This window comes from Dendroctonus ponderosae, unplaced genomic scaffold (genome assembly GCF_020466585.1).
Source record: "Dendroctonus ponderosae isolate FM_Combo_2020 unplaced genomic scaffold, Dpon_F_20191213v2 Dpon_F_20191213_2, whole genome shotgun sequence".
Lineage (NCBI taxonomy): Eukaryota > Metazoa > Arthropoda > Insecta > Coleoptera > Curculionidae > Dendroctonus > Dendroctonus ponderosae.
Genome location: NW_026018165.1, coordinates 477,870 through 489,140, shown reverse-complemented (window position 1 = coordinate 489,140; position 11,271 = coordinate 477,870). Strand labels below are relative to the sequence as shown.

Here is an 11,271-nt window from a genome sequence, read left to right as displayed (position 1 = left end):
TTTAAATTCGTACCTTTTGGGGTACAAAGAGTTGGCGTTCCAGGAAACGATGTGGACGCCGGCTGGTTTTAAATTCATGCCAGTGCTTGAGGAGGCGGGCAATTGCCAATCATGGCAGCAATTTTGTTGATTTTAGCCTGAATTTCGCTCTCAGGCATGAGCAGGAGTTGCATTAGCGCAGGGTTAAAGTGGGTGTTCTGTGAGGCGCGGGGCGGGTCGTTTTGGGGTTCAGGGGGGGCTTTTTGGGCAGCTTGAACGGGGGGGTTTGAAACGGTGGGCTTTGGGTGGGCTTGAGCCTGGGCTTCGGAAGCTTTGGCGGCGTAGGAGATGCCAGGCGAAACTTTGTGTTGGAAGCTGGCTGTCTTGGCTTTTTCTTGCTTTTGGGCAAGGAAGTTTGAGTTTTTGGAGAAGAACAGTAGCTTGCCGGATGGGGACCCTCGCAGTTTATGCATTTAGCCAGGATGTCTCTCGGCTTTTTGCATTCTGTGTAGAAGTGCTGTTGGGCGCACTTCTACACAGAATGTGGCAGATGGGTTTTGCCATCCAGTTTGCCATTGTGTGGCCGAATTTTTGGCACTTCTTGCACTGAGGAATGTGCCTGATGTTTGTTTGGGGATGCCTTTGGGGTTCGATTGCTACTGAGAGGTTTAGGAGGTACTTGACCTCAAATATGCTGGTTTGTTCCTTTGGGAGGAGCATTTTGACCATATTGATCGCCGTTTTGCGGTTACCCATTCTGTAGAATTGAATTTCAGACGGGGTGAAGCCTAGTTCTTTAAGTTCAGACTGGATTTCGGGAAGTGCCATTTGGTTGTGAAGCCCTTTGACAATGGCGATCAACTTTTTGTCTTCGAGGAGGGTGTGAGTGTGGAACTCAATTTTTTCTCGAGCGAGAAGCTTGGTGATGGCTCTGTGGTCATTCGTAGTTTTGGCGCGAATTTAGATGCCCAACGCAACTTTTTTGGGGTCAGTGAAGGTGCAATTGTTTTGCACGAGAAGATTTCCGGCCTTGCTCCATTCCGCAGTGTTCCTAATGACGATAGGAATCGCGGACTTGGGGGGTTGGGGTGCCGAAGTGGTGGCAGGGCCTGAGAGCTGGGGTGCCGAAGTGGCGGCTAGGGCTGGGGCAGCCTGAGGGGCTTTAGCGGGTTGGGGGGCTTGCGCATGCTGGACCATGTGCTCGTGGAGTGCCGGGTTTGATGTCTTGGGGATGTTGAGCCTTGGCTTGGCTTTCAGGGGCGGGAAGTCGTCGACTTCCATCTTTTCGGCTGGGTGGCTGCTGGGGGCTTTTGGGGGGGCTTGCTTGTGTGCCTCGGCGACGGCAGAGAGCAGGAGCGAAATCTTTTGATCTTGCTCGGCAAGTCTTTGGGCTAGCAGTTGATTCTGCTTTTTGAGGGAGGTGACACTCTCCTAAAGCTTGGAATTTGCCAAGCGAAGCGACTATAAACACGACGATAAACACCGCAGAAATCAAGTTTATAAGTCTTTGTGGGGCAAACCTACTGTCGTGTAAAGAGCGACTCCAAAAAGGGTACTTAAGGCGTTCAGGGTAATAGGTGGTCGGTGCGCAAAACTACGTGTTCCAATTCCAATATAAGTAGTAAGTCTTGCTTTTTAGTGGCGGTGGCCTTTTTTAGGAGTGGTGTAGGAGGTGGACATCCCCCATTTGTCAGCTGTCTTCCTTATCTGGCGATCACTGCTATTAACTTACTAATCGAAAATCTTATTCCTTCTAACAGTACTCAGCCCGTTGGCTTTATTCTTAGTAATTTAATGACTTAGGACAATCAAGGGTAGTTTAATTTTAATTTAAGTACAATCAATTAAATATTTCGAGTCTGTTAGGTTACTGAAAAGCTAATTTTAAATTTTCTAATTATGGTTGGGGAATAAAGCAAACCCATTGGCTCTCCCCTTTTCTTTCTAAAATTATTCTCCGATTTAATTCAAAAAAACAACTAAATTGTCTTTAATTATGGAGCCCGTCGGCTGCCATTACGTAACGCTTTTGTGATGGAAAATTCGGTTCATGTTTCAGACTCCTAGATCCCCAGTCGCTTCCCCAATTTCCTCTCTTGGTTTTCCGATGATGAATCTATATTGGTTTATTACTAGACTTCAAATGTTCGAAGGTCAGCTTCATTGACCTCGTTTTTTTTAATGAGGTTTGAGAAATCTGTTTTGCTGACTACCCAGGCTGGTGTTCTGGCGCCTGGGGGTGTGCCGGGATGACATTTCATCAGGAAGCGACGAGCGGCTAAAACTCTCCTCTCTGCTAGTATCCCCCAGAACCGCCTAAAAGGCATTATTTTGAGGGTTTGCGTATTTTAAGTAGTTGCACCCCTTGATCTTGTTCTTTCTCATCTTCTTTCCTCTTCAGCTTTACTGCCCATTATTGCCTCCAGCACTTGCATCACTGCGGTCCAGAACGTTTGGTTTACCATAAAAAATAAACCAATACCTATAGGATTTCGCCGATATTTGTAATATTTATTCGGGTGTTGCACCTGGCTTCTGCTTCCTGTCTTATTTCATCAAATTCTGTGCATTCAAATATTGTGTGGTCTGGCGTATCTACCGATTCGCAGAACCAGCAGACATCACTACTTTGCCACTTGATTCTTTTAAGGTAGGAGTCAAATACTCCGTGGCCTGTGCATGCCTGTGTGCAGTAGTAGTTGGTGTTACCGATCTGATGTTCCGTCCATTTGGTGACATTTGGGATGAAGGTTTTTGACCAGCCTGCGTACAGCTCCCATCTGTTTTGCCAAAGCTTCATCGTGTTTATTATGGCATCCTTTTTGTACTCCTTCCCGTTTTGGACTATATTAATCCTCTCCTTCGCCAACAGCTCTATAGGCCTCAATTGCAACAGGTGCAGTTTCGTATGCTGAAGTGATTAGTATCGCTAGTTTTCTGTTTAGGGAGGCCAGTAAGTTAGTATAGTGTTTGCATTTAAGTGCTCCGTGCCATATTTGCGCTTCGTACATCGTTGCAGATATTACAGAAGATGCCAATAGCATCCTTCTGTTCCTTGCATCAGGGTCACCTATATTTGGCATGATCCTATACAATAAGGATGCCATCATCTTTACCTTTTCCACCGTCAGCTTTATATGCGTGGTCATCCTCAGATTTCTATCCATGTAGACCCCTAGATACCTTACATACTCGGAAGTGGTTATATGGTTGTCTTCAATTAGTAATGTGTTCAATTAGCTATTCAATGTTCTTGTCGGAGACATTAGAGTATAATTTAAACCTTATCAATTAAATTCCAAGTCACTTCTAAAATATCGGCAAGGTAGTTGACCGAAGGGCGATTTCTTCGGGTTGCGTTAGTCTAAAAATAGATGCAACCTAAGATCGGCTAACAATAAACCAGGAATCCCTAACTCCACCAAAAGGGGTCGTTTTGGGTCTTTTCGAACGACCAAGTATAGTCGCATACAAGACATTGCATGAGCAGTTTCTCTGCAACGGGTGAAATTTACTATCATTTGAAAACACTATTCAATTGTTTAGCCATCAATTAGCTAGCAATCAAGATCTACGTATAATTGTATAATTGTGGTCAATGTAACATTGTGTAACCGACTACCTAAGTTCAAGTGCCAACCAGTGCAGTGAAACCACCACCGGTAACATTGATAGCATTGCTGGGGGTGTGTGAGCTGCAGTGAATAGTGGGTATTTCCAGGTGAATGCATCCTGGTAGAAAAATTCAGATGTTCGTGCATTCTCCCTGTACTGACGTACGGTCTGGAAGCCATGACTAACCATCAAAACTTCAAACAAACTGACAGTCACTCAGAGGGTCATACTCCTCCTCTAGTATTGACTGTCAAAGTTCGTTGAAAAAAGTATATCTTTTGAAATATCGGGATAATGATTCGATGGATTTTAATAAAACTCGAAACTCGCAGGAAATTTGTTCGCATGCAAGACTTTTTTTGTCCGCGGAATAAAATTCTTCTTTTCATAAAATCTTGTAGCATGCACGGATTCTGAGCAAACAAATTATTTCTGTTTCTTAAACAATTTTATAGATGTAATCCATTGCATTCTCATATAAAAACGAGTTATTAAGTTTATAAGGACCGCTTGTTTAATAATTGATTGTAAGTATTATAAGTTCAATAACTCATTAACTCAAGCTCATTTCAAAGATACTTTTTGTGTTGGATATATTCTAGTGTGGTGGTCTTTGTTGGCCGTGAATACTCAACAATCTTACCTTCTTGTAATAGTTTGGTGTCAGCAGCTTGACCATTCTCAAAAATCCTTTTCACGTAAATTCCCATTGGTCCCTTGGATGAATCTTTTCCTCCAACAATTGTAAATCCCAGACTTTTTCTTCCAGGCCCTTTGCTGAATGTGATAAACCTATTGAAGTTGTTATTATGTTTAAATGTTGCCGTTGAAGCTGCGATACTTTTAGGTAGATCAGAATTACTCGAAGATAGGAAGGCAAATTTTATCATTCCGGATGGCTGTGGAGCGTTACAATTGCTTAAATATTTTTTGAGCTCTGGAGGAGTTCTGCATGAAGAGTTTTTATCCATTTGACGTGGATTAATGCTTTTCGGAGAAGTAATTTTTGGTTGAAATCTGTTTTGTGCAGAAAAATGAGCGTTAGATATCTCATAATGGTCTTTTATCGTCTGGTGTGATGTTGGTGTCTCAAAGAAACTGTCGCTTTCAGTATCTTCACTATTTGTCGCTTTACTTTCTCGGTTAGAGTTAGTGTTTAGAATTTGCGATAAAAGTGCAAATGTATTTGGATCGCGTGTTGACGATGAGTGCTGAGGTCGCACATTATGTGCTTCAAAAGTAGATGGATGGTGAGTGAAGTCTTTTTTGTCTCCTATCTGATTAGTTAGGTTTTTAATATTTTTATTGTTGGAAGCTCCGGTAGAAGGTATGCGGTTAACATTATGTACAGGTCTTCGAAGATGTTTCAATGTGTCACTCTCATGCTGGGTTTTTTGACTGCTAAGTTGTGACTCTGATTGTTTGGCAACATAATTATCTTGATAGTTCCTGAGGTTGGAATTCACGTACGGTTTTTTAAGACGTTTGCTGTTTGGAGAAGCTTTATCATTAACAAGATTGCTAAGTGAGATTTGAGATGTGCTTTTAAAAATCAATGAATAGTTGGGGTTATCTGTCTCTCGTTTAGTATTCATTATCGATGGCGTCCTGAACAGGTTTTTAAAAGAGTTTGAACGTTTTGCATTAACTTTAATTTTTTGAGAAGTTCTGGAAATTATGGATTTCAAGTCGTTGTTGATGGGCGTGAGATGATCTTTTCTGTTTTCTATTTCATCTCTCTCTTGCACCTGTTGATTCCTGAAACAATCATCTTTATTAATTAATTTAAAAAAACCGAATTTCTTATGCGTTTGCCAAAGGCTGATTCGTATACACATGAACAACTCAAAGATCAAGTGATCATACAAAATGTAAGTCATGGACGGCACCAACCTTTTTTAAAATGGGACTAAAAACCGTGAACACCAACGCTAACAACAATAACCATTCGTCCCTTTCACAAGAACATTTAAACAAATACTCATATATTTACAAGCAAATGAAAATAATCATTCACCCTCCTGCAAATGAATATAAAATTACGTCTCTGTGTTCTGGTGATTCGCGTCATCAATTGTTGGGCGGTGTTACAATTAATGGGCCGACAAAGGCACTTTTTTATCCGTTGCGGCTAGTTGCCAAAAATGATATGAGATAACGATTTTTCTTCTTGGAAAACGGTGAACGGAAAACGAATACCCGAATATTCGTTAGATATTCGAGTATTTGAATAATTTTATAAATAATAATAATAAAAAATGCCGAGCACTACTGTAAAACGTAAGTAAATAACGAAACCAATAAATTCTAAACGACCACCAAAGTGGACATAGAAGCCGTGCAGATAAAGGTTGACATTACAGTAGCGGTAGGATATCATGCGGAACTATTGGGGACCGTTTCAAGGGCATCGCCCGTCAGTTTTAAAGGGAAGATTTTATGTACAAAAGCTGACCCAATTTCCGATCATCCTATTCAAGTACGTCGTTCTACCGCCCAACGAGAACTTTCTCAAATTCGTAGAACTCAGGGCTTGAGCTTATTACAAGCTCCTCCCTACGCGAAGAATCTGGGGAAAATTTGACTCAAACTCCACCCAACCTGGGGGTGGGAATCTGTCAATAAATAAGGGTGAAATCACGGGCAGTACTGTTCTCGAACACTCCATTTTGTGCAACCATTCGGAAGTGAACCGTCGTTCAAGGTGCATCACTCCATGTGTGCTGCTTTAAACATTATCGTGGAATATTTGAAATTACAAAAGTGCTGAAAATCGTGGTGCATTGCACGGATCAGAGAATAGTGGTGCGTTTGGCACGAAACGTGTGCGCGGTGCAGTACCACGGATCGGCAAATCGCGGTGCATATAGCACGGATCGCGCCAAATAGACTCACTCACTGAGAGCAACAGAGAGCTGATGCTAATCGTAAGAGAGCTGCGAGAGTCCATAACGGCTCTGAGAAATGACATTCAGAACCTGAAAATGGCCGAAAATGGCAGAAAAACCAGCATGACGGCGCGGCCAGCAATGAAAATAGTCGCAAAGCCAACAAAAGTGGCCCAAACAGCCTCCAAGAAGACAACACTAGTAGAAAAAACCAACAAGAGGAAATTCGAAGACGATACGGCCGAAGTCCCGGTCCCCAAAAAAGCGGGATCAGAGACCGTTATAGAACCCGAAACAGGCATGGAGGTGGAAAACCCCAATAAGCCAAATAGCTATACAGATGTAACATGCAAAATCCCACCGGTCAATGTCAAGGGCCATGAGCAATGGACCCAGTTGGTAGCCCATCTGGAAAAAGAAGGCATCAATCTGGAAAAATCAGCGATGACCAAAGAGGGGTACAGGATGTACCCGAAAACCGCAGCAGATTATCGCAAACTAACACAGGCACTGGAAGGGAAAAAGGAGTACCATACTTACTCCCTTCCAGACGAAAAATTGACCTACGCAGTCATAAGAGGGCTACCCACAGACAGCGACCTGTCTTCACTGGAGAGTGAGCTGGAGAGCATGGGCATTGAAGCCACGCTGCATGCCATGACCAGCAGAAAAACCAAACAAAAGCTACCACTCATCATGGCAAAGACAAAAAACAACAAAATATTTGATGTCACCCGACTTAACCATCTGGTCATTCGAGTGGAGATCAAACGCAAAGAAAAGGGACCCAGGCAATGCTGTCGGTGCTAGAGATATGGCCATGCCCAATCAAATTGCCATTACAAACAGCGCTGCGTTAAGTGCTCAGAGGAACACGACGCATCCCACTACACTCTCCAAAAACCCGCCGAGGGCGAGAGAAACGCCAAAGGCGCGCTGTGCAATGAAGCCGGACATCCAGCCAGCTGGAAAGGGTGCCCGATGTACCCACGGAAAAAGCTGCATACACAACAACGGACAGTGACACGCAACRCGACAAAGGATAACACCAAGAACGCCCTGGAAAGTAGGATCCTGAGCCGAATCACTGCTAATCTAAGCGAGATTATCCGAGCGGCCATCCACGAAAACCATGCGCGATAGGCCAACATCGCTAACAATCGCATCCTGGAATGTCAATGGACTGAGGGCTAGACGCATGGAGAAAGAAAATTTCCTCGCTGAATACAGCCCAGACGTAATGGCGTTACAAGAAACTCGGATACCAAAGGCAACCAGAGCTACTTTCCAGAACTATGCATTCTACATTATTCTCGTTAAGCGCCAAATAAACCACCAATTCTTAGGAATCAATGATACTGAGGCAGATGCAGTCACAGTCGAAATAAACATGCAGCATGAACAGCTTCAGATAACTTTAATATACAAACCACCCTCGGACCAAGTAGACCCGGAAGATATCGCCGACCTACTCAGAGGACAGCATCCCCGCATCATAATTGGCGATCTCAACTGTAAAAACCCTGCATGGAACAGCAGACAATACAACAGAGAAGGCAGAAGACTAGCTGACATGGTCGAAGCACAGGGAGCAGTAGTTATAGGCCCAGAAGAGCTAACATACCTACCAGCTGGCCGAGGACTCCCAGAAGTACTGGACGTCGCAATCCTAAAGAACGTAGGACACCTGACGACCATCAATGCAATAAACGATGTCTCATCCGACCACAACCCAATTATGCTAACGTTGGGCAACATCACGGGAATTACTGACACAGCCACTAAAAGCAGAACCAGCTGGGAACAGTTCAAGCGGCAAGTAAACAACTTAGTTAACATCCCTGTAATCGAAAACGCAGAAGAACATGAACAGGCAACAAACGAGCTTGAAGTAGCAATTCTCCAGGCACACAGCTCGAGCACCATGATCATAATAGAGCCCAGGTCCAAGCACCCCTATGGCGAGCCGCCCCCCCATATCAAGAGGCTCATACAAACACATCGAAGGCTTAGACGAGCCTACAAAAACGTGCCAAACAGCGAGAACAGGCAAGCACTGAATCAGAAAGGTCAGCAGCTCAGAAATGCCCTAAGAGACTTCCGAAGCAAAAAATGGGACGAAAAGCTCAAGGAACTAAACCCAGAAGACCAAAGCCTCTGGCGCATGCAACGCAGCCTACGGAACGAGAAACCCCACATTCCGCCACTGCATGGCGCAAATGGGATTGTATATACTAACCAGGACAAAGCAGAAACCTTTGCAGACACCCTGGAAAGGGAGTAAAGAGAAAACATACACCCTGCAGAAGATGAAGAGCACGAGAGACAAGTGCGAAGAACAGTGAGAGACTTGCGGCAGGCAGTAGAAATAGAGGAAGCCAAACCAACATCCCCCAAAGAAATTGCAGGCATCGTCAAATGCCTGAAACGAAGAAAAGCACCCGGCAAGGACGGAATCACCAATGTGATGCTCAAGAACCTCCCGCAGAAAGGAATAGTAGCCATCACCAACATCATTAATGCTGTCCTGCGAACCAGGCACTTTCCCAGCAGCCGGAAGCAAGCGGACACACTTATGTTTAGTAAGCCCAAAAAAGACAAAGTGATGCCACAAAACTACAGGCCGATAAGCCTCCTGCCAACTATCAGCAAGGTCGCCGAAAGAGTGATTCTCCGAAGACTCAAAGATGAGGTCGAAGGACTGAAGCTCCTCCCTCCAGAGCAGTTTGGGTTTAGAAACAAGCACTCTACTGAACTGCAACTACTCCGAATAGTAGAGCAAGTATCACACAATGCTGACAGAGGACTCACCACTGGAATGCTGCTACTAGACGTAGAAAGAGCGTTCGATAGGGTCTGGCATGATGGCCTAATCTTCAAAATGGTAGATTCAGGCATCTCCAAGCGCATGTGCCAACTAATGGACAGCTACATCCGCAGAAGGAGGTTCCAAATTAAAATCGACCAAGCCAAATCTAGTGGACGAACACCAGAAGCGCGAGTCCCCCAAGGAGCAGTGCTGTCCCCACTCCTATATAACATATACACCCACGATATTCCGAAGCCAACGAGAGCCTCCATAGCACTGTACGCCGATGATACAGCCATCCTAGCAGCCCACAAACGCAAAGACATAATTGCTAAAAATCTCCAAGCTGCCATAGACCAGATATGTGATTGGTTTATCCTCTGGAAAATTAAGATCAATTCCGGAAAAAGGCCATTTTCCTGGGACGAAAACTGGACACGTGCACCAAACGAATAACCATAGAGGATAAAGAAGTCGCCTGGACCAGTACCATCAAATACCTGGGGGTTATCCTAGACCAGCGACTTACGTACCAACATCACATACAGGCAGTTGTGGTCAAGGTGCATTGCCCAACTCTACTCGCTGATGAACAAAAAAAGCCAGCTCAGCCTCAAAAATAAACTCACGCTGATAAAAGCTATTATACGACTAGCGGTACTGTACGCCTCAACTGCGTGGGGGCACGCAGCAGACACTTCAATCCACAGAATCCAAGCCATGGAAAATAAGCTGTTGCGGATGGCGCTTGACGCACCCTGGTTTGTCAGGAACGCCCAAATCTATAGAGATCTGGAATGGAAACCCTTCAGACAAGCCCTGAAGGAGAAGGCAGAAGCAACATATCGGAGAGCAGAAGAACACCCGTACGAGGAACTCAGAAAATTCGTAAACTACGACGTTGAAGCCACTTCCGCCCGGATAAAGCGACCCAGACATCAGCTAGCGCAAGTGCAGTGACTGTGATTAGTGAATAGACACAAGGTCACACCGCGGACACTCAAGGACGCTTAAGTGAAGTTTGGGAAGTGTATACGACACGGGACATACAAACGAGACTGCAGTTTGCCCGATCGGACAGTGTATCTAAGTGCGGAACAATTAGCGCACACCTAGCCACCTAAGGACAAGCCCGCCGCATCCATCAGCGGATGACGGCATAAAGAAGCAACATGGTATGCCGGATACCTGAGCCAACAACAAACAGAGACAAACGGATTCAAAGGCCATGCCTGAAATTCTATTAAATAGGGGGTTTTTAGTTGGTAAAAATCCAACACTACCTACAGCACGGGCTGTAGGTGTCTTTCGAGAAGATTTTCATCCCCCTTGCCTCTGGAAGCAAAACCAAAAAAAAAAAAAAAGTACTGTTCTCGCTCGAGAAAAAATCCAAATCAAAATTCGCGCCAAAACTACGAATGACCACAGAGCCATCACCAAGCTTCTCGCTCGAGAAAAAATTGAGTTTCACACTCACACCCTCCTTGAGGACAAAAAGTTGATCGCCATTGTCAAAGGGCTTCACAATCAAATGGCACATCCCGAAATTCAGGCCGAACTCGAGGAACTAGGATTCACCCCTTCAGAAATCCAATTCTATAGAATGGGAAACCTCAAAACGGCGACCAATATGGTCAAAATGGTCCTCCCAAAGGAAGAAACCAGCATCTTTGAGGTCAAGTACCTCCTTAACCTGTCAGTAGCTATCGAACCCCAAAGGCATCCCCAAACAAACATCAGGCACATTCCTCAGTGCAAGAGGTGCCAAAAATTCGGCCACACAATGGCAAACTGCATGGCAAAATCCTTCTGCCACAAGTGCGCCCAACAGCACTTCTACTCAAAATGCAAAAAGCCGAGAGACATCCCGGCTAAATACATAAACTGCGAGGGTCCCCATCCGGCAAGCTACTTCTCTTGCCCCAAAAACCCAAACTTCCTTGCCCAAAAGCAAGAAAAAGCCAAGACAGCCAGCTTCCA

At 44.6% G+C, this 11,271-nt stretch overlaps 1 protein-coding gene across 7 annotated transcripts in view; it reads right to left on the bottom strand.

Moving 5' to 3' along the window:
• Positions 1–11,271, bottom strand: part of LOC109539427 — a 49,748-nt gene that overhangs the window by 2,522 nt on the left and 35,955 nt on the right. For 5 of the 7 annotated variants that reach the window (XM_019907157.2, XM_048663814.1, XM_048663813.1 and 2 more), the window contains one exon: positions 4,238–5,352. The exons of 1 other annotated variant lie outside the window; for it this stretch is intronic. In XM_019907157.2, coding sequence (XP_019762716.2) covers positions 4,238–5,352 — 1,115 coding nt within the window. The remainder of the gene's footprint in view (positions 1–4,237; positions 5,353–11,271) is intronic. One more of the 7 variants, XM_048663816.1, reaches the window with a different exon arrangement.